The sequence below is a fragment of the Balaenoptera physalus genome (assembly GCF_965194825.1).
Source record: "Balaenoptera physalus genome assembly, chromosome: 10".
Taxonomy (NCBI): domain Eukaryota; kingdom Metazoa; phylum Chordata; class Mammalia; order Artiodactyla; family Balaenopteridae; genus Balaenoptera; species Balaenoptera physalus.
In genome coordinates this window covers 97,706,510-97,729,825 of record NC_138889.1, presented here as the reverse complement: position 1 = coordinate 97,729,825, position 23,316 = coordinate 97,706,510, and the positions used below count along the sequence as shown (strand labels likewise).

Sequence of the window (23,316 nt, the reverse complement as noted above, 5' to 3'; positions counted from 1 at the left end):
CAGAGGGATGGATGGATGGAGGGATGGATGGGCCGATGGATCAGCAAATGATTGAACACACAGAGAAATAACCAGCTACACTTAGCGTCTCTGGGGAAAGACATGCTTGAAGGGACTTAGGAGGGGGATCCGGAGTGATTTTCGTGAGGAAAACAACACACCCAGAATGTTCCCACGCAGTCACAGGCAAACCCACATGCACTTCCTCACTCGCAGGCACACGCTCACTCTTTCTGAGTTCATCTCTAAGGTACCACGTAGGAAGGTAGAAGGCCCCCCTGCTGGTTCCAAGGGCCAGGACCTCAGTGCACCAGGAGGGGTTCCGGCTGCGGACACCAAAGTCTGCGCCCGAGGGCTCGGGTTTTGAAATTCCCCCCAGGGTGGCCAGGAAAAGGTTAAATAATAAGGCCATAATTAAACAGGTCATAAAAGCATGGGGTGGGTAGATGGCAAGAGGCAGCGCTCAAAGAAAGCTTTCTGGAACACGGCAGGGTTGTTTTTTGTTTTTTGTTTTTGTCTTTTTGCATTGAGAACACGGAGCAGCTCAGAAGTTACTGGAGAATATTGTAATTGCCATTGTACCTGTCTTGGTGTTGTCCCCCCGCCCCATATATTTTGCTTCTCTTAGTTTTCTCCTTGTGTCTAAGCCTGGAATGGGAGGATGGGGGGAGAAGTAGAAGGATTGCAGACACCCTCTGGGTGCTAGCAGGCAGCTTCAGGGTGCAGGGGACCAGAGTAGCCTGCTAGCTTGGAACAGCTTAGCAAAAATGCGCCTCTAAGACCCCGGACTGGACCACGTGGCATTTTCATTCATTCGTTCAATGCACATTTTATGAGTGCCTAGGATGTGCCAAGCCCTGCGGTGAACAAGACAGGCCTGGCCCCTACTCTGAGAGAACTCACTGTTCTTGTGCAGCCCGGGAGAGGCCAGCAGGCTCTTAATTTTGTCTCTCGATTCATGAAGAGGGGGAGGGAGAGCAACCAGTTGTCCTTGGCTAGAGGAAACCAAAGATGCTGGGAACTGCCTCACTGAGCAGTGGAAGGAACCCAGGCTTTACTATTTTATTCCATAAATATTTGTGGGGTGCCAGGCGGGGCAGAGGCTTCCCTCTCGAAACCTCGGACTACTGAGGTGGAGATGAACACCGAGCTGAGGTGGAGATGAACACCGAGCGGGCCACCAGACAACCATGAAGTCCAGGATGGAGATGCGGCCCCAACTGGGAGAGATGGGAAGTCTTTCTGGAGGAAGAGACTCTGCGCTGAACACCAAGTTATTGGCAAGACAAAAGCGCAGGGATGAGATTGGGGGATTCCAGAACTTGGCAGATTCTAAGAACTAAAACAAACTTGGGCTGAACAGTAGCATTTGGGATGATGGCAGGCTCACTCACTGTTTGCTATCCGAGGTTGGAAAATTAGTTCGTTTCTTTGAGTTTCAGTCTACCCATCTGGAAAATGGGTATGATGAGGCCAGCGTCACCAGATTATTGGGGTGGCCCAAGGGAATGACCTGTGGATGGCTTCTGGCACAACAGGCACTCAGTATCTATAAGATCCTCATTTGGCTTAGGTCTGCAAGCCAGAGAGGCGTGGGTCCCCATGGGCGGTGGGGGAAGGGTTCGGGCCTGCGCACCCCTGGCCGCGGTTTGCAGAATATCTTTATTAACGAGCACTTCAAGGTAAGCCGCGATGGAAACCAGATGTGGGATCGCGCAGTCGGCGGCAGAGCAAGGAGCAGAGATACCAAGGGAGAGGGGTGGGGGTGAGGATTAGCTAGGATGAGGTTGGGGGTAGAAGCACGACCCCACCCCCCCAGATATTTTTTCTTAGGGAGACCTTTTAGGTGCAGAAGATTGACTTCTGACCCACATTCCTGGGTTCAGGGCGCTCAGGCCCTCTCTCATTTTACTCTGCCCCTTCACCTTTCACCCCACTCCCAGCCTCCCTTGAGATACGTCCTCTATCCACGGATTTTTCCCTGCAGTTTATCGAGGGCTGCTCTTACTGGTCTCCTTCAAACTGAATCATTCCGCAGTCAGAGATCCGGTTCCTCTGTTCTGTGCGTTTTCGCTGTCAGCAACACCATCCCAGATCCGCGGAGGGACTAACCTCAGCCTGGGTTTCAAGGCAGGCGCTGCTACTTCCCGGCTGTGTGACCTCAGCCAGGTGACCGCACCTCTCTGAGCCTCGGTTTGCTCATCGGAACATTTGGGGACCCCGATTTCCACCACTCACGGTTGTTGTGAGGTGCAATTGATGATTAGCCATGTGGAAAGGACTCGACGCGCTGTAAACGTTCTTTTCCCTGGGGCGCACACAACCCATCAAATCCAAGCCATTCGGTTTACAGTCGGGGACAGAGAGGCCAGAGATTAGAGACTGCCTCACCCCAACCCGAGCAGTGAGCAGGTGACAGCGTGACGATGAGGCGCGGCCAGCTGGTCTCCCAACTCCACATTCTCAGGTGTGCCAGGCAGAAAATCCCCTCGGCTGGGCGGAGACCTACCTGAGGCACACGCGGCTCCTTCCCCGGAGGGGAGTGGTGGGGGGAGGGGGCCGCGTTCTAAAGCTTCGGAAACTGGCCCAGCCTGGGGGTTCTCAGTGTCTGAGTGAACACGGGCCCCTCCTCACCCCTACCCAGTGCCCTTACAGGAAAGGGAAATAGTTAACGAGACGTGAAAGTGGTCGTGCACAGGATGACTGCTGCGTGTGTGTGTTAATTTCATGGAGGAACCGAGAATAGGGAAAAGGGGTTGGAAACAGAGGAAAAGGCACCAGTGGGAAGACCCGCAGCTGCACCGCCAAATTCGCACGCAAGTGTACAAACGACTTGCCTGCACCCGGACGCTAGCGGCCCATCAGACTCCGAATGTCGAAACCTGTTAGGTTTTTTGGTTTTGTGTTTTTATATTTTTAAAAATCTGTCACTGAAGTTTTGCATACCCCCCTCCCCTAGGCCAAAGCTTGGACCCGCCAATTCTCAGCCTAGCCTCGGGAGCCCGGGGAGTCCAGACACCTCCCTGGCCCCGCCTTGAATCGAAAAGGCCTTTGGGCGGCTCTTGGTAGAATCCCCTCCGAGCGGCGAGCGAGCTAGTAGCATTTCCTTAAGGCGGGGGGGGGGGGGGGGGGGGGGGAGGGGGGGAGGGGGTTAGTGGTGGAAGGAGAGGAGGGAGAGAGAAGAGGCAGAGGAGGGGGAAAAAAAGAGTCAAGAAAAAAAAATTCACTCTCTCTTTTTCCGCTTCAAAACCTTAAGAGGGTTTGGGAGATCTGGTCAACTTTCCGAAACATCTGAATCTTTTTACAGTCCTCCGTTCTTTCCCTGGGCCAGCTGTGGGGAGGGAGAAGGGAGAGAGAGGAGGGGGTGAGAGGAGAGAGAGAGAGAGAGAGAGAGAGAGAGGCGTGGAGCGGAGGAGGGGGGAGAGCGAGCAGGCCGGCGCGGAGCGCACAGCCACTGCCTCCTTGCCTCTCCAAACTCCCGGCCAAGGCGCGCGGTGGCGTCCTCGCGCTCTCGCTCGCGCCCCCGCCCGTCGCCCGCCGCCCGCCCAAGCCAGGCATGAATGCTGAGACTTGCGTCTCTTACTGCGAGTCGCCGGCTGCTGCCATGGACGCCTACTACAGCCCGGTGTCGCAGAGCCGGGAGGGCTCGTCGCCTTTTAGGGCATACCCCGGCGGTGATAAGTTCAGCACAACTTTCCTGTCGGCTGCCGCCAAAGGGCAGGGATTCGGGGACGCCAAGAGCCGCGCCCGCTACGGCGCGGGGCAGCAGGACCTGGCGGCACCCCTGGAGAGTGGCGCCGGAGCGCGGGGCTCCTTTAACAAGTTCCAGCCCCAGTCGCCGGCCCCACAGCCGCCGCCGCCGCAGCCGCAGCCGCCGCCGCAGCCACCCGCGCAGCAACCGCATCTCTACTTGCAGCGAGGCGCCTGCAAGACGCCCCCGGACGGCACCCTCAAACTCCAGGAAGGCGGCGGCGGCCACAACGCGGCCTTGCAGGTTCCCTGCTACGGTGAGTGCACGTGCGGATCCCTCGGGCTGGGGTCCCCAGGACCCAGGGCTTCGGCACCTTCAAAACCCGTTCGGCTTGCGGGAGGCAGGAGTTGGAGGGCTGGGGAGGCGCGGGGCCGAGCTGCGTGTGACTTCGGGTCGGAAAATGGGGATCGACCGCTCCGAGGAGACCAGGGGATCCCTCCTGCCGCCTTCGGATCGCTCGGCGGAGGGCGCGGAGCGTCGGCTATTAAACTCAGCCTGGAGTCTGTTTCTCCCCTCTTCGCCGTTCCCCCAAACCACTTGCTTTGCGCTGCCCGCCGGGCCGACTTTGAAGCGGATGCTTCGCACCGGCTCAAGGCGTGCGGCGGGAAACAGTCGCAGCGCAGCGCTCGGGCGCTGGGCTCCGGGGCTGCCGAGGCCGCGCTCCTCGCCGGCTAGGGTGCTCCTCGGGCGGCGCCGCAGGTGGGAGCGTCGCAGGTGCGGAGCCCGGCCGGGAGCCTGGAGCGCAGTCGGCGGAGCGCGCCCGGGATGCCGTGGAACGGGGGCGCCACACGCGTGCGGGTCCAGAGACGCCTGAGGCCGCGGAAGACCTGAGTCGAGGTGGTTCGCGGCGGGCAGGCGGGCCGACCAGAGTTCCCGAGCGTTTCTCCTCCGGCGATCCCCAGAGGCGGCCGGCCTCCGAACAATGGTTTAGGACCGACCGGCTGGGAAAGCCACAGAGTTCCAGGCGCCGCAGTGCTGGGCAAGAGGGAAGGTTCTGGGTCCTGATTTGGGCCCACGGGGAACCGGAGGCCTAAATGACCTCCAAGCCCCCTTGAAGGCGGCCTCAGGACGCAGGCTTGGGCCCCGAAGCGCCGCGACCGTAGTGGAGGAGAGAGCCTCTCAAGGGCGGCCTGAGGCCAGAGCAGCTGAGGAGCCTGGGCCTTCTCTCCCACAGAATCGGCATTGGTGAGCCCCAAGCTGGCAGGGAGAGAAACTGAGAAGGGAGAGAAAAATCCCTGGGCTAGGAGCCCTGGGTACACACTCTCCCGCTGGGACCTTGGCCTTCAGGCAGGGCCCTGGAAATGAGCTGGTTCTGACAGGACAATGGCTTTGGCTGCACTGATCCAGGGCCGATGGAGAGACACCAGGCCTGGGGACAGAGGTGGGACATGGTGGAGGCCTTGGCGACTGGAATAACCTTAGGAAACAACCCAGGGCAAACGCTTTCTTACACTCAGCCTGGATCTGGCTCCCCACAGGCTCAGAACTAGTCCACTAAGTGGTTGTTGACACGCACAAACGTTCACACATACACTTGACTACACTTGGATTCTACACATACACACACAACCACTTCCTCATGAGCAGCGCACACACACCAAGTACACTCATGTGGCTTCGCACAGAGCCACACACTCTCAAACCCACAGGACAGACTGAGCAGATTTAGAGAGATCCGGTGGCTTTCCCCACCTCCTCCACCTTTCCTCTCCACCTTCCTGTTGGAATGAGATCAGGCACTCGGATCACAGACACTCACAGCTCCACACAGGTGCTCCTTCCACACTCAGGTGGAGAGGGGCTCTCGCCCCGTCCACATGCACCAGCCTGCCAGCCCCGGGGATCAGGCTCCCTCCTCCTGGCCTCACCCAGGCCCCTCCTGGTCCCTGTCCTTTGGGAATGTTAGGTGTGAGCAAGTCACAGACTGAGGGACCCGTGGAGGTTCGTTGTGCAGAGCCAGGGGACTCGGATGTTTTCTCTCCCACCGCACTGGTTTTTCATGTGTTAGAGAAATTCACCAGTGGGGCTTCTGAGGAGGCTGAGTTAATTAGGCAAGGAGAGATCCTGAGCTGCTTTCAACCTCTCATTTGGAAATGTCTTCAGGTTCAGAGGGAAAGGGGAAAGAGCTAGACCCCTCCGAGCACTGCCTCTGAGCCCTGCTGGGCCCCCACTGCCAGCCTGCATAATGCATCCTCTACAGGCAGTAGCCACTAGGGCAGCCCACACTGTGACCTGAGAGTAAGAAATCCCTCTAAAGCCCTGTTTCCTCATCTGCATCACGAGGAGGTAACAGTAAGGCCTCATGGGGTAGTAAATGTTCCCCCACAGAGCAAGAGTCTAGCCTCCCCGCTCCACGTTTCTACCATCGGCCTCTGTGCCGTTGGAACCTGTAAGCACCCAATTGTGAGGACAGGGCAGGCCCCCGACCTTGCACTAGGCAAAGCCAAAAGCTGCAGGTTGAGACAAAAGGCAGCTCAGAAACACCAACAGGACCCCACTTCCCTGATGCCCAAGATGGAGGCACTGCTCAGGGCAAAGCCACAAACAACAAACAGCTCTGCTTATTCTTTTCCTTCTCTCAGCAGCTGCTGTTTCTCTGGCCAAGAGGAGATTTCTGGCTCCTGTAGAAAAAATGTTAGGCACATTAGGTCCAAGAGGAGGAAACCGAGGCACCAAGAGGTGAGGTTCTGATCTCTACAGAGGCAGCTGGGAGGAGGGCCTCTGGAGCGGGCTCTCTAGATGGCCAGCAAGCAGGGAAACTGAAGCATACACTGACATGGTTCTCTGCCACACTCGTGAGAGCATGTACTCCAAAGGGGGGAAAACGAGTCTAGGGAAAAAACCTCGGATGTCCCCAGGAGCTTGGGGAAAGGCAGAGGCAGACACGGCTTTGGTGCTAGGCTTGCTGCGGCTGATCTCGGCTCCCACCCAAGGTAGCTTTGACCTGGCAACCTCCTTCCCAGCTCTGTTAGTCCCCCGGGCAGGAAGCCAGTTCCTCCATCTGGGCAACTGCACCGAGCGGAGGAGAGGGTCCGAGGTCTCCTTTGGGACGTCAGCCCAGGGAGCCAGTCCTTGGGTCCAAGCGCTCCTTGGAAAGGTGCGGGTTTGGGGGCTGTGCTGGGGCCACGGCGAGAGAACCTGGGGCAGGACAGCCGCCTCAGGTCTCCAGTGGCGGGGCTTCTCGGAGATGGGGAAAGAGGAGGTGAGAAACCTTCCCCGGCTGCAGACGTTCCCTAACTGAGACTCCGTTTCCCCATCAGTACTAAAAGGGCGACGAACAATGGGACTCCACAGTCCCCCCTGGGTGCAGAGACATTCGCGTTTTTACAAAAGAGCCCCACTGTGTCCTCGCGTGTTGCAATCCCGACCCCGTCAGGATCCGGGTTCACACTTCGGCCTTCCTTAGTCCCTGCCCCCTGGCCCATCCTAGGCTGCATGGGCCCCAGGAGACACTCCAGGTTGGAGACCGATGTTTCTTAGCCGGGCGAAGAGCCTCCTCGCCGCGGGAGTAGGGACCCCGGCACCTCGCTCCCAACGCGGACGACTCTCCAAGCCGCCGCTTGTGCGGCCCGCCAGGCCTTGGCCTTGCGCCCCGGAACGCTACCGAGAACAGCCCTGCTACCTCCTTCTCTTTCGCTTTCGATTCAGTGCACGCAGGTTTTCGTTGCTAGCCGACTGCTACCTTCCCATCCAGCCGTCCGCGAAGGCAGCGCTCTTAGCGCAGAGGTCTTGGGAGACGAGGGCAGGGCCGGAGACCCCTGGGGCACCGCCGAGGGGCTGGTCTTGATTTGGCGAATTAGACGCAGAGTTTGAATGCTAGAGATATTTATTTTCTCCCACCAACACAATCCACACACCACAAAATGTGTAAACTCCTCCTGGGTCATATTCGAATTTACTCAAAGAACCGGGGTGTGTTTTGTGTAAGAGAGACCCCTCCCGCCCCCAAAAAGACAGCGAGAAACCGAGGCTTGCACATTAGCCGTAAGAGCCCGTGGGTGATTGTGGGATGATGGAGGGAAAACTCAAGCCTGGGAGCTGTGACGTCGACTCCCGGTCAATTTTGGGGGTGGGGGAGGAGAGGAAGAAAGATGCTTTTAATTTTTTACTTTGTTCATTTCTATAGCCGCCAGTCTGCTCTAACAGTCCAGCCTAAACACATACAATCTTAAATAGAAAAACAGAAGGCCTGGATTAAAGGTCTAGTATTATTTTAAATCAGTCGATGCGCACAAAGTTTTCTTTATTATAATTTATATACAGTTAAGTGGAAAGTTTGAAGAATTGTTAGGTACTTGTTCGCTGTATAACGACCACTTGGATCAAGACACTGACCATTTACGTATTGTATCTGTAAACGAAACCTTTGGGTGGGGGGATTTTTTTTTTAAGTTGTTGTAAGGAAATTTCAGAAGAGACTTCAGGGAAGCCAGAGAGCCTGCCCTCCACCCCCAGCCCCCCCACCCCGCGCGCCCCTTGTTCTCGATAGCGGCGTTTCTTGAGTAGGTTGACCTTGTACGCCCGGATTTGCGCGGTCCCTACTCTTCGAGGGAACTACAGGCTGCGCCGGGAACCTTGCCGCGCAAGGCTCTCATGAAGTAGCCGATGCCCCGAGTTTTGCCCGCTGCAAAGAGGGGCCACAGCAGGAAAACAAGTTAAAAGTACCATACATAAATTTTTGCCGTAGTCCCCGAGAACCTTCGTTTCAGAAAGCAGCTGGGCGCTCTTTTCCGTGGGCATACCTTTTCACCTTGGCCTCAGCCCCTTTCTCTCTTCCCGCAAGTCTGCCCTCGGCTTTGTTTTGGTGGCAAACTGAAATATGAAATGGAAGTATAAGGGCCTTTGCATGTACGGGGTATGAAAGGAGGTTGGAGTCCCGGCGTTTGTGTGGGGTTCGGGCTCCTCCGCCGACCCCTGGACCAGGGTGCCCGGAGCAGCAGGCAGAGACAGAATGTGAAAACTGTCGGGAGCCCGCGAGGCTCCGAGGGCCTGGGATGGAGAATGGGGAGGCCGCGCTGGAGTGGGTGTGCCTTTCACTGCAGGGAGAGGGGAGTTGGGGGCCGGATGCGAGAGAATGCTTGGCTGAGGGAACTCTCAGCACCCGCAGCCTCAGCGTCCTCAGCTCCCCCCGCCCCCCGGAAACCGAAGGACCTAGGCACAGGCACTGTTTTGGGTGAGGTGGTGAGATCGTGACTCCGCATCGGGACCCCGCCTGCCAGGTGCCACCTGGCCACGTGCTCCCGCAGCTACGGGGCTCGCCAGGCGTTGTTAAGGTGACAAGGCAGGTCATCAGATTCGAAAACCAAGGCAGGGAGGACTCAGCTATGGGCCGACGACCAGCCAGCAAGTTTAGAGTGAAAGGCAGCGCCCCACCCTCGCCCTTTGCTCCGGAGCTGTGGGTGCCACAGGCCGGCCTTCTGTTCAGACTAGACAGTGAGAAGAGGCCCTTTTTTCAAAACAGGGCTTTTCTGGAGAAAGAGGAGGCACTTCTGTGTGACCACCAAGGCCTCCCAGCTGTAGGCTGGTGCTTCTCAGAGATCAGAGTTACTGGTGGCCCCCAGGGACCTTCCATCCAGAGGTGCAGCCCCGTGCCATCTTCTCTAGCCTACACACGTGCAGATGCGCGGCAACACCCCCAACTCCATTCAAGATGCTCCCTCTTCACCCAGTACAGGGGTGCGGGGTAGCCCGGGGCAGCTAATGCCATGCTGCCTGGAAGCTGGTCTCCCTACAAAGGCTGGACTCAGTGGTGTGACAGAAGCCTCCAGTGTGTCCAGGGAGGTGTCGCGGGAGCTCCAAACGCACCGGACCTGTGCACCCGCCCATCCCCAGTGCATTCTGCCACCTTAGCAAAGACCCTCTTCTCTACCCCATCCCACCCCAGACCAGCAGCACCAGGGAGGAGAGGGAGCGGTGGAAGGGGAGTTGAGGCTCAGTGGAGAGGAAAAGAGACACGCAAAGAAGACGCTCAGAGCATCAAAGGGCTGGGGAACGGGGTGGCGATGCTGAGCAGCGGGCAGTTCCGGGCAGCTAGAAGGCTCACTGCGCGTGAGGACAGGAGGGTTACTGGGAGGTACCGGTGGGTAGATGGGGCGCTGAAAGAGGTGCCACTGCCTGCCAAGTACCTGTCTTTCCCGAGGACCACGCTGCGTGTACTGGGGACCGCAGGGTCGGGCTGCTGGGTGTGGGCGACACTGCGCTTTGGAGAAAGAGAGGGAGCCGGCGCGCGTTTCATCGGATTCTTAAAGCAGATTGTCTCAGAGCGGATTCTCCTTCCAAACTGGGGGTCCCGAAGCCTGGGCGTCAGCCCCAAGCGCCTCGCAGATGGACCGCCGGGGACCCAGGTCGGGGCAGAGCAGCAGGTTCTCCGAGGTCTCCAAGGGCCGTGGCGGAGAAGATTGAGAGGCTGTGGAAGGTTTGGGCCGGGCGCGAAGGTCCACCTTGGCACCCGTGCGAGGCAGGGCGCACATTCTGGGTTGAGATGGCGGCGGGTCTCCACCACGGTGTTCTCTACTCCCTGCATGGCCTTGGGAAAATCCCTCCCCTTTCCCTTTCCCTTTTAGGTCCGAATTTTAGTTCTGTGAAATGCAGGAGTCTGGACGATTTCCAAAGGCCCTCTAGGGGTTACTGTGCTGTTACCAGTTTGGACCCCCCTCACCCTGTTTCCCTGCCCTCCTCACCCTTACATCCTTTTTTTTTTTTTTTTTTTTGTCCAGGAGACATCGGGGTAGAGTGTGCCGGGAAAGGCTTTCCTGGAAGTGGAAACGTGTCCTGAGGGTTTCCTAGGGTGTGCTAAGGGGCACAGGCACCAAGTAGGCAGCAGTCCCAGGACAAGTGGGCAGGCGGTCCTAGAGCAGCGGAAGTTGAATGCAGGCTCTAGATTCCAGGCTGGGGCTTCACTATGGAGAGGGGAGAGGGACGGGGTGTCTTTTTGCTCACGAACGACCAGGCTCAAGTCGGGGGCTCAGGGGTTCCTGGCCCCTCCACCACTCCTGTCCCCTGTCTGCACCCATCTTCCCTATCTTGGCATTTACTGATCACCTACCATGTGCCAGACCTTCTCCTAGAACACACCCAGCGAGCAGCTCCCGGCTATCCTATACCTTCTGTCCTTCCAGGTGTATACATTTGGGCATAGGAAATGTGTACTGGCTGGAAGGATGAATGAAGAATTGGTGTCTCATATGGAGTGTTGCCGGAGTGTGGTTAAGTGCCCCTGTGAGCATATCCCAGTACCTTGGCTGGTGTGGGTGGAGGCCTGGGGCTTTGTGTGAGCGCATGTCCATCGTGAACGCGGAGCGGTGCGCCCCGCCCATACTCATCGGGTCCCGGTCCTGCTGTCCCAGGGTGGTTCAGGGGACCGTGCATACTAATTTGTGTGTGCTCCTATGTGGAAGGCATGCGTTCCCCAGAGTTTCCGAGGGTGCAGCCAGTGTAGGTGAGCCGTGTGCGGGCGAGGGTGAGCACCTGTGCACGACCCCGGACACCCCGCCCCCCCTACGCCCGCCCGGCCCGCGGGGACCGCGCGTGTTGTAGGCTCTGCCACCAGAGTCGCGGGCCAGGAGGCGGTGACGAAGAGCCTGTGTGGCATGGCCTGTGGCCTTCTCCGTCGCTGGTCGCGGCTTCTCAGGGAGGCTGACTCACCGAGTGGCAGGCAGAGTCCCCCTGTGGCCAGCTGGGGGCAGGGGAAGAAGGAGTTGGGGAGTATCTGCCCCCCCCCCGACCCCGCCCACTGTCTCCCTTCGCTGTAACCCAGCCAGTAAGCCGCACAGTCTGTGCATCAAACAGGGTAGATGTTCGCAGTCTCCTCCTCCAGAAATAAGGTGGGCTCCACCATGGGCTCCTGGGGTTGCCGGGGCAACAGAAGAGCACCCGGTGGGATTGCAGGAACTCATCCCGAATGTGACCCAATGGGGCAAGGACTCCTGCTCCCTGCTGGGCTCCCTAAACCAGCTTTTCTTTCCTAAGTGCATGGAAACCGTGCAGTGAGAGCCCAAGGGGGTTAGCTGAGGCCACATGACCGACTTCCTCCTCTGAGGTTGACCATCTGCCAGGCTGCGGACATCGGTTGGGTCTAGAAGCCTGGTACTCAGCCCTCCAACGTGATGGGTCATGGTGTCAGGATGGGTGCCCCACCCGGTCCCAAATGCCCTCTTTCACAGGGAAGGGACTGAAATGCCTAATTCCAGTTGCTCACCAAACTTTGCCTGTCCCTGTGCCAGGCCTCTTGGGGGATTCTGTGAAGCCCTGGACGCAGCCCCTGCCTTCAGGTCCAGAAGTCCTGCCTTCAGAAGACAGACTAGTGACTTGGCTGTTTGCAGTTCACGGGGGCGGTGCTGGAAGGGGGAAGCCCAGATTCAGGCTGGGCAGAGAGGGGCAGCTTGGCTCACCCCACTCCCCCTGGTGGGCGGAACCTCGCCCAGGAAGGTGAGGGCTCAGAGAGGTTGAGGGAAGTTGGGAGTTGCCACAGACCAGCTGGATCTCCTCTGGTAGCTGAAAAGCTGGCAACTTCTCTCTTTTCTCCCTCCATGCCTTCTCTGTAGGTCAAGAGATCTGGGTTCAAGTATTGGCTTTTCCCTGGAAATGGCCCTGTGCCTTTGGAACAGTCCCCTTTTCTCCGGTTCCACTCAGTTTTTCATCTGCAAAAGGGGATTTGTTTGGGCCTGTCCTGCCTGTGTGGGAAGGGAGTGTGAGGGTGCAGAGAGGTAGTATGCCTGCAGGTATATCCTGCAAGGTCACGTTCTCCACCTGGGAGGACTAAGGGCCCCACCCCCTTAGTCATCTTGCGGGTACTAAGGTATTTTGAATGGGGTGGGGGGGTGAGGGCAGGGTTCCGATCAGGTTTCAGAACTTTGGTGCCTCCTGGATTTGTGGGCCTCCCTGATATCCAGGGGTCTCCCTGGCCTTGTCTGCAGCCCCACCACTCAGCCACGTGGGTTAACGTCTGGCTCACACCCCAGCACTGAGCTGGGACGGCTCCACGGCCCCCCTTCAAGGAGGGAGCTCATCGAAGGGCAGAGAAGACAAGGATGCCCACGGCTCTATGCACAGATCTCCTTTCAGGGCCTCGCTCTCCCATCTGAAACCCCCTGCCTGGGACTAGTTGATTTCTGAGGCCCTGGGGTTCTGCGCTCTTCCAGGCCTCGTTGTACCAAGAAGTTCCTTGGTCCAGCCTGCCAAAGGGGAAGAGTCTGGCGGTCTTGCCTGACTCCCTGCCTCAGGACAGGGACGGCGAGGAAGTGAGGCTGATGGGGTGTGAGGAAAAAGGAGGTTAGAGCTGGCAAGGTAAGGCCTCTGCCGCTGAGGACCCCGTGTGACAGCTCATGTTTCCTGGGCACGCCTGCCTGTGCCAGTGCGCCTCCTGGGTGTGATTTCACTGAATCCCCATCTCAGCCCCGAGAGAGAGAGATCCTCTTATCATCCCTATTTCAAGGATGAAAGCAGACTCATAGAAGACGAGTAACTTGCCCAAGGTGGGACAGCTCGGAGGCAAGAAGGTAAGTACTTGACGGCCAAGGGCTCTGAGAACCCAGAGGGCATCCTTTTGTGGGATGATCCTAATTAGATTTGAGGTCACTCTCATCCTATCCCAGATGATACGGGATTGAAAGACTGGGTTTTACAAATATGGCCCCCAAAGAGCTTCTCTCATCTTCTCATCTGGGGATGCAGTGGCAGATGGGGGGGTCAAGGATGGGCTTGGTGCCTGGCAGGTTGGAGTCTAGACCTGACCTTTGACCTTGGGCCCAGCTTCTTCCCTGTTCAAGTGTCCTGCTGCGCTGCGGTGAGAACACGGGGCCAGGCACTGCGTCGGGACCTCATAACTGTTTTGAGGGATTACTCCTTGAGTTCCCGGAGGCCCCAGGAACGTGCCAGAACCTCTGGTCAGGGCAGGGTTGAGCTGAGGACCATGTGTGGGAGCAAACAATGGGGAAATACCTTCCTCCTGGGGAGGATGAGAGACTGCGGTAAGGCTTTTGTCTGTTTTGTTTCAAACATTTCCCAGAGCCTGGAGCAGGGCTTGCTATACATGGCAGGTGCTCAATGAACATTTGGGAGGGAAGGAAGGGAGGGAGGGAGGGAGGGAGGAAAGGAGGGAGAGAGGAAAGGAATCAGGATGTGAACATGCTAGGAACTCTAAAAATCTTTCTATCTTCTCTTCCTTCCTCCTTCTTTTGAATCTGAGCCTGGGTGAGGACCCAACTTGTAGTTCTCTTGTACCCTGGTGGAAAATAATTTATTTCCCTCAGGGATCCCTCTGGGGAGTGGGAGTAGGGAAGTCTTGGGTCGCCCTGTTTTGCACAAGCCTGGGGTCCTCTCAGCCTCTGGCAGTTAGAGGAGCACCTTTTCCCCCCACTGTTCTCCTTCGCTGTCACCTCCAAGGCCACAGCTAGGGTCTTGCTGCTTCCCCCAGGCCAGCTCTAGTCAAATAGGCATCCCTCTGCCCACCTCCCCCGCCACACGCACTCCTCTCAGGTCTCCCCCCTTCCCTGCAGTGAGTTCTGGGCCCCTGGTTCTTCCTGCCGTCTGCCTAGCGGGGCAGCCCCAGGGCTGCAGATGTTCCTCCCTGGATACCCCATCCACTCAGCCCCATCCCACCCCAGGATTCTGAGATTCTGCACCCCCAAGGGATGCAGCACTGTGTTCTGGCCAGGATGCTGTCCTGAGCTTACAGCCCAGGTGAGAAGAAACATTTAGACCTGAGCCTGGGGTGGAGCCAGCACTCAGCAGGTCATGGCCACCACTATGCAGTGAGCCAGGCACTCTGGGAGGCGGATCAGAGACGTGGAGGAGACTCTGATGGAAGCGCTTCCTCCTGCCTCTTTAGAGAGGGAATTGGGCATAAACAAAGCTGTGAGAGGTGCCCTGCCAAAGGCTCCCCCTCCCATCCAACAATTCCTGCCGGGTTGTGCCCCTGTGTCATCAGGTGTGGAGCACTTGGCAGTGAGTGAGTTGATTCCTGCCCATGGGGATGTGAAGACATGGGAGTCCTCAGGAAAAGTGCAAATGGACTGAAACTTAGTGATTACGGGCATTTGAGATGGGCCTTGGAGGTTGAATAGGAGCTCACCAACTGAACGAGCTGGAAACAGCACTCTAGACTCAGCAGATAGCACTTGGGTCAGGAAAGTACATGGAGTGTTTGGGAAAGAGCAAGTGTGTGCCTTGCAGGGGACATGATGGACACAGGCGAGAATCGGCCTGAGGAATGACAGGGGCAAAGCCGAGAGGGCCATGCACTTTCTGGTGAGGTGTTCAGACTTCAGGGAAGCCCCTAGAGGCCTCTGAGCAGTACAGTGAGAGGCTGAGAGCCCAAGCTTAGTGTGGCCTCTTTTAAAATTCAAATCTTTATTTTAATTAGGGATAATTTTTATTGTGGTAAAATATACATAACATAAAATTTACCACTTCAAGGATTTTAAACGAATGATTCACTGGCATCAAGTACATTAGTAGTGTTGTGTAACCATCACCACTATTCCCAGAACCTTTTCATCATCCCAGACGGGCCCATTAAACAATAACTCCCCATCTCCCTCTCTTCCCAGCCCCTGGAAACCTCTGTTCTACTTTCTGTCTCTGAATTTTCCTACTCTAGGCACCTCATAGAAATTGAATTATACAATATTTGTCCTTTTGTGTTTGGCCATTTGTATATCTTATTGGCCATTTGTCTTTCTTCTTTGGAGAAATGTCTATTCATATGCCCATTTTTTAATTGAGTTGTTTGGCTTTCGTTGTAGGAGTTCTATGTATATTCTGGATAGTAATCTTTTATCAGATATGTGATTTGCAAATATTTTCTCCATTCTTGTCTTTTCACTTTCTAGATGGTGTCCTTTTGATGCACAAAAGTTTCTAATTTTGATGAAATCCAATTTATCAATTTTTTCTTTTGTTGCCTGTGCTTTCATTGTCATATCCAAGAAATCATTGTTAACTCCAATGCCAGGAAGAATTTCCCTTATGTTTTCTTCTAAGAGCTTTATAGTTTTAGCTCTTAAGTTTAGCTCTTTGATCCATGTTAAGTTAATTTTTGTAAATGGTGTAAGATAAGGGTCAAACTTTATTTTTTTGCATGTGGATATCCAGTTTTCCTCGTATCACTTGTTGAGAAGACTGTCCTTTCCCCATTGAATGGTCTTGGCAGCTTTGTAGAAAATCAATTGGCCATATGTTTGAGAGTTTACTTCTAGGCTTTCTATTCTGTACAATTGGTCTGTCCCCAGCATGGCCTTCTGAGATGAAGGTCCAGAGTTCCAGAATATGGGGAACCTCATTAAGTCATCCTGTTCAGTCCCTCGCCTCCAGGCCAGAGACTGACCAGCCAATGAGATTCAGCTCTGGGACACATTTGTTTTCCAGGAACCAGAGCTGGTGAGAAGGGGTGGAGGACAGAGCTAGTGGTGAGGGTGCCAGAGCCACGACCTTGGCCTCTGAGTAGGCCCCTTGCTGTTTGGGAGCCCCCATGTCCTTCAGTTGACCCTCCTGTGAGGACATGGCCTTGGGGGAAATTCTCCTGTGCTCTTAGGGTCCATACACCGCCTCCTGAGAGGACCAAATCTGAGACTACTCCTTTTGGTAAGATGATCCCAGAGCCCTTTCCCCATGGAGCTGGGAGGAGCTCGAGGAGGGACGCCCCCTGTGCACCCCCCCCTGGCTCTGCACTGTTGGCCCTGTGAATATCTTGAAGATTTTCTATTTGATTCTCATAAGAGGCATTTGCTGCACCCTGTCCTCCACCCTCCATCCCAAGTGCTGTCCAGTGAGCGGCTCAGCCAGGGACTAGATAGTATTCTACAGCCCTGGTAGGTAACCAAAGGGGAGGGGGGCTCTGTCCCCCACTATCACTGCCAGTGGAGCAGTGGGAGCCCCAAAGGGGGCTCTTGTGAGACCAGTGCTTCCTGCCTTGGAATCCCCCAACCCAGTTGAATAAACAGAGGCTGAAACTCCAAGCCAGGTGCCCAAAGGCAAGTAACAGGCACAGTGTCTAATGTTCTTGGAATCCTGTAGAAACTGTGTTCATCCTACAATTCAGCTGCACAGGCTGCCTGAAGCTTCAGATGCCTTGGATTCGGTGAGGCCAGTGTAGCCAGGACCTGGGAGCAGATTTCAGCCTGTCTAGCTGAGTGACCTTGGGCAAATTAGTTGACCTCTTTGCCTCAATTTCCTTATCTGTAGAGTGGGTATATGAATAATATTGTGAGGATTAAATAAGATGATATAGGTAGAGAGCTTAAAACAGTTCCTGGAACAGAGTAAGTGCTCAATAAATATTAGCTGTTATTTTTGATAGGATTTTGCTGGAACTTTGAGTAGGTGAAGCCGGAAACTTTGACAAAGAGTTATGGTTGACTTGAAAGCATAAAATTGGAAAATGAGCAAATTATTACTGAGTCCACACTGTGTGGTTGACAAAACGTTATAAAATACGGATGAGTGATGAAAAGGGTGTAGGCTGGCTGTTTGCCTAGCATGGGGTCAGGAGGGATCAAGGACGGGAGAAGGCCCCTCAGACCCTTCAGGCCACATCTCCCCAGGCTGCTGGGGAGTTTAGGCTCCCTTTCCCTAAACTCGCGATAACTGACTGCTCGTGGACCAGCCTCCTTGTTTGCTCAGCATCAGCTCTGCACCAGGGATCAGGGGCTGCCTTGGAGAAACATTGCCTGAGCCGAGGCAGGTGGACAGCCAGGGCCAGGCTTTACCTAATAAACTGTACAGGACTTAGCCCCTCAGAGGAGATTACACGAAGCCATTTTTGTGCTACACAAAGTACATTCTCACTGTTTCATGGGATGATTCATTTCCCTGAGAAGTACTAACAGAGTACTGAAAAGAGATGTACTCATCACATATCCACTGCGGTTTTCTTGGTGGAAGGTACACACCGTACACTTTAAAGCAGAGACATATTTGACGTTTTCTTCAGTCCAGATGATCAGAAGGCAATGAAAGAATCATTCTTCACCAACATGTTTGTTGTAAATATTGGAATATTGAACATTGTTTATACTTATTACACGTGATGGGCAAAACACTTGGACCCCACCTACTCCAAATCCCAGCCATTTAGATGGAAACTCTAACAGCTTAGGTATAATTTTGTTCTAGAGATTTTGAATTTTTAACCATTTTATAGTTTTAAAGATGGAATGCTTTTAAGCCAAGATTGAATAATCTTATCCAGCCTTATCAACCTCAGAAAACTTTAACTAGCAGTCTCACAATTAATTCAGCTATTATTTTTCCCTTCTTGTCCAAGGAGAGAAACATCTTCTTGCTTTTTTGGCTTGTAAATGATTCTTTAGGTTATGAACACAGCATGAACACATCTGGAGGAAGAAAACACTTGATTTTGGTGGGGAAAAAAAAAATTCTCTCTAGGCCGACATGGTCATTCTGCAGGCTGAGACATTTAGTTGCTTGACAAGATGCATCTAGTTCAGAGGGTATTTGTTGGGTGCCAGACGTGGGGACCAGAGCTTGATAAGATGTTTTCCCTGTCCATGATGAAGATACTGTCTAATGGTGGAGGTTGCCATGCATCCACACTTGCAGTGCTTTGTGAAAAGTAATCTAATTATTAGGGGAGTTCCGAGGAGGGCATGGCAGGAAATCCGCAAAGAGGAAGTGATAATAGACTCGGGCCTGGAAAGGTGACCTGGGGTTCGCTGGGCAGAAAGGGCCCCAACATAGTCCTGAATCACCGAAGTTGGTTTCTAAATGACAGCAGCAGTGGTGGTGGCGACGGTTACCTTTCTGGAACGGTCCGTCTCGCCACTCCCCACCCCGAGAGAGCTTTCAGGTGGTATGATGGTTAGAGGGCAGCAGATGCTCCCACAGGGAAAATTCTTCCGGAGCCATTAAATATTGGTGTGCCTCCATAGGAAAGTTGTCCAGATGCTCCAAGAGTGTAAGTGGGAGTGAGGTTTTTATAAGGAGCTCACGACTGCTCTGACCTTTGTCAACTGGTTTGTAAGCCACACTGTCTTCAGTGCAGTGATTGAAATTACAGTTCTCATTTCGTGGTTATAGCTTCAAGTTGCAACCTAACTTAGTTTAAAAAGTATTTATGGAAGGGCCTTTCTTTAACATCAACTAGCAGTTTTAAATATGTATGTAACAAATGATAAACAAAATTGTCAAATGTTTCACCCCATTTATCGTCTTTGTTATATGTATGTAAAATGGGCCCTGATTGGAAGGGGACTGGGCAGGGGGCTACTTGGAACAGGGGTTTGTGGAATGTTCCGGGCAGCTGGAGCTGGGGAAACTTGAGCTAAAAAGAGTACACCTGGGGCGGGGGCGGGGGGAGGATGAGACACTGCAGCTTGAGTGACTTACTTTGCTTTGCTCTTGCAGCTGCCCTGGCCTAACTTGCCTCCAAGTAATAAGTGCATTAATCTATCGCGGGGAACTCCCGTTGATAGAGGGTGTGCTGTGTATCAGGCAGAGATGTGCATTCTTGCACTGGACTTCACTGAGACCTCACAAACATGCTGGGAGGTGGGTATCATCCACCTCACTTTACAGATGAGAAAACTGAGGCACACAGAGGCCAAGCCACTTTGCCAAAGCATGAGTGGCTTGGAAGCCTCCTTAACAATCTCCTTTAGAAATTTCCCCATTTCTTTAAAGGGGAAAACTGACACTTCCTTATCATGCATAAAGAGCTAGCTATACACAGCTTTAACAGACCCCTCCAACCAGATCGCTGCCTTGAAGCCTCTCCTATATAGAGATCTGGAGTGGTCCTGGAAATACTGCTCCCCCGCCAGGCTGGCCGAGATACCCCTGCTCTGTCCACCTCCCCACACCATAATCACTGCCTCCCTCATGAAGGGGGGCTTTTGGAAGGAAGGGGCCATGCTTTATTAGACTTCGTATTTCCATCACCTGGAACTTTGCCCAGCACATAGCTGGCGCTCCAGAAATGTTGCTGAATGAATGAATGCAGCAAATAAGTGGCAGAATCAGGAGTCAAACCCAAGCCTGTCCTGCTCCAAAGACTTCTCATTCATTTCACCTAGAGCAGGATTTAAGCTTCTCCATCCTGCCTCCCTTGGATCCAATGGCACTATTACAGTGTCTCCGTGGGGATGGTTGGGAATGCAGGTTTTCTCCCTGCTCTGAGGGATTAGGTGGGAGATATTTAGGGACATACGCAAGGCCACTTGGTTAGGTGAAGGTAGAGAGGGACAAGGGGCAGACAGACCACCAAGCTGATTTGAAATCGGGAGACACAGTCCCTCCACTGACAGGCCTTGTGATCGCTCAGGGTCTCCGTATCCTGCCTGGAAGGTGAGTAGTGGCCCAGGGTGACCCCTGAGCTCTGGGACTTCTGGTTGGGGTTAAGGGAGAGTATGGAGGCTTCTTCTGCTTCTGTGGCAGTGGACCCAGCCTGGGCCAGCGCCCCTTCCCCTGCGGGGTGCTAGGATCTCCTCCAGCCTCATGAGGCAGGGCTTGGGGATGAGACCTAGGCTGGACCAGGAAGGAAGGAGGCGGGAAACCTCAGTCTCCATGAGGATAGCAGCTCACAGGGGTGGTTAGAGCCCCTGACTGAGGTCACGACCCCAGCTCACCCCAGTAAATGTCAGGAGGTGATGTTCAAGTGTTAGATCATAAACGGGGCTTCTCACGGTCACCGGAAAGTTCTGTTTAGATTAGTCCTCTGTGTTGGAAACGTCTCCAGTGTCTCAGTTGTGTCTCCCAATGACAAGACTAAGTCTGCCTGCAATCCCTTCAAGATTGCCTGTCTACGTGAGAGAGACAACACATCGTTGTGTGAGAGGCCATAGACAGGACACTGGGCTTGGAGCTGGACCATCTGGGTTCAAATCCCAGCTCTGCCCCTCCTAGCTATGTGATCTTGAGCAAGTTAAGCTTCTCTGGACCTCAGTTTCCTCATCAGTAAAATGGGGGTAAAAACACAGACCTTCTAGGGATCTGGGGAGGATCAAATAAGATAGTGGATGGGTCAGTACTACTCAAACACGAGTGATTATGTGATTGTCCGTATTATTGTCACCAGCCCTGGGGGGAGGCCCCTAAGGCTTCTCACTTAGTAATTTAGGACCAGCTCAGTTGGGAGTTGGGGTGTCCTGTTTTGCCGTAAAATGTAGCATGCCTTGCCAGGACCTCTGTAGTTGCCAATACTCAGTTCAAGGTCACGCTCTTGCTGAGGCCTCCCCGACCTTTTCAACAAGAACCGACTGCTCCTCCTTGTGGACACGCTGTGCCCAGGATGCAGGACTCTTGCCATTGGGCCCCATAACACTTGACCACACTGTTACATGTCTGTCCCTTCCATGAGGCCATGACTAAGGGGAGGCTCTGGGGAGGTGCTTGGTGAATGAACAAACAAGTAAACCAAGGAAGGAGCACAATGAATAGATGCAAACCAAGTCACATCATCAGGGAAAAGACAAGAAAAAAGAATTTGGGGAGTAAGCTGGGGGACAGAGGGGACCTCGGGGGCTGAAGGCAGGATGAAGGCCCTGAGGGACACTGGCTAGTGGGCTTTCTTTTCTTTTTTTCCAATTTTTTCATTGTAGTAACATACAAGTAATAATAAAATTTACCATCTTAACCATTTTTAAGTGTACAGTCCAGTGGTATGAAATATATTCATAATGTTGTGCAACTGTCACCACCATCCATCCTCTTTTCATCTTGTAAAACTGAAACTCTTGTCCCCATTAAACACTAACTCCACACCCCTGGGCTCCAGCCCCTGGCAACCATTGTTCTACTTTCTGTTTCTATAAACTTGACTACTGTAGGGACTCATATAAGTGCTATCATACAATATTTGCCTTTTTGTGACTGGCTTGTGTCACTCAGCATAATGTCTTCAAGGCTCATCTGTGTTGTAGCAGGTGTCAGAATTTCCTTCCTTTTTGAGGCTGAATAATACTCCACCGTATGGATGTACCAGTTTGCTTCTCCATTCATCTGCTGATGGACACTTAGGTCACTTCCATGGTCCAGCTATTGTCAGTGGGCTTTCTTTTTAACCCCTTCTCTTTGGATACAAGGAAACCTCACTCATTTAGAATAATTGTAGGAGAGCTGAAATTATAATAGGCTCAAACAATAAAAAGTACTTTTATTACTTTTAAGGTCCAAGAGTAACTTGACCTCAGCTAGCAAAATACTGCTTCCTTCGGGCCTTAGAAGAGCATTTAGAAGAACCACGTGCTTTAATGGGGTCACCAGTTACTTATGTGGATGGAAATGTGGGTTTCCATAGGGCTGAGGAAGCAAGGTTTGTTCCTAGAGTTGGCTTCTGCCTTGTGATTTTGATTCCAATGTGCAAGCCCATTTGTAGACACCATGGATGGTGCTGGTGACGGGGCGGAGGAGAGGTTGCTCACTAAACCCCAGTCTGGGTCCTGTTCAAATTATACAAATGCTGGCTTCAGAACTGGGATTCCTGGATAAAGCGGTTTCTTTCCATTTGTCTGCATACTTCTTCTTTTTAAAAGCTTTTTGTTTTGACATATTTTCAGACATCAAAAAAGTTAAATGTAGAATACAAAGAATTCCCAGGTCCCCATGACACCGATTCCCCAAATCTTAATGTTTACTGTATTTGTGTTATCACTCTCAATCTCTCTTGTATATATGTATGAATCAACATACATATCTATACACAGATACATATTCTTTCTGAACTGTTTAAGAGTAAGTTGCAGACATATGCCTCTTTACCTCGAAATACTTCGGTATTTAGCAGAGAACAAATGCAAATTGAGACCTGGTGTCCGAAAGAAAACAAGAAAGAATTAGTTGGGTGTAAGCTGGGGGATGGAGGGGACCCTGAAAACAAGGTCCCAAGAAAAGGCATTGGTCCACATTTGAGGTCCCAGATGGTCTATGAAATTCTATCAGGACAGTTTCATCAGGGCCAGCACTGAAGGTCGGATGTGATGGGGCAGATTTAGAGGCGTCAGAGAGGAGCCATTCTCCTGTGACTCCCACTTTTTCCCTTCCTCCCTGACCCTGTCTTCTGGCTGCCCCGTCCCAGCCCCACACAGGGTATCCAGTCCAGGAGGGCCCAGAGGAACTGCCGCAGGCTTAGGGGTCAAACCTCAGCTCTGCCTCTCACCAGTTGTGTATTCTTAGACAAGTCCTTTACTCCCTCTGGCCTCAGTCTCTGGGGCTGTCAAATGGGCATATTTCACATGGTTGTTGTGAAGAGCAGCAGTGGTGACATGACAGGTGTGCTAGTACTGGGTAAAGCATGAAGCACCCCAGTGCTAATTCCTTTTCCTTCCTTGGTTCTGGGAAGCGCCCTCCATCCTCTGGACCACAGGAAACCTCCCCACCTCAGTGTGTGGGAAGAACCAAGAGAGCTGTCTGAGAGTGGAGTGATGGAGGAGGGGGCTGCAGCCCCCGCCTCTGCTGATGCTTCCCTGGGGAAGAGCCCACAGAGGAGCTGGCAACAAATCCGCCAGCTACATGGACAGCCATCTGGCAAAACCGGGGTGTGGGTAGCATTTGCATGGCTCACTTGTAAGTAGCTAGAAGACCGAGGATTCCCCAGGGTCTCCACGAAGGGA

General features: G+C 53.7%; 1 protein-coding gene across 1 annotated transcript in view; it reads left to right on the top strand.

The window, feature by feature from the left end:
- The first annotated feature begins 3,452 nt into the window (after nucleotides 1-3,452).
- Nucleotides 3,453-23,316, top strand: part of ALX4 (ALX homeobox 4) — a 44,683-nt gene continuing 24,819 nt past the window's right edge. Inside the window, exon 1 of the mRNA XM_082410541.1 lies at nucleotides 3,453-4,007. Within this exon, the coding sequence (XP_082266667.1) occupies nucleotides 3,557-4,007 (451 nt within the window). The 5' untranslated portion in view covers nucleotides 3,453-3,556. The remainder of the gene's footprint in view (nucleotides 4,008-23,316) is intronic.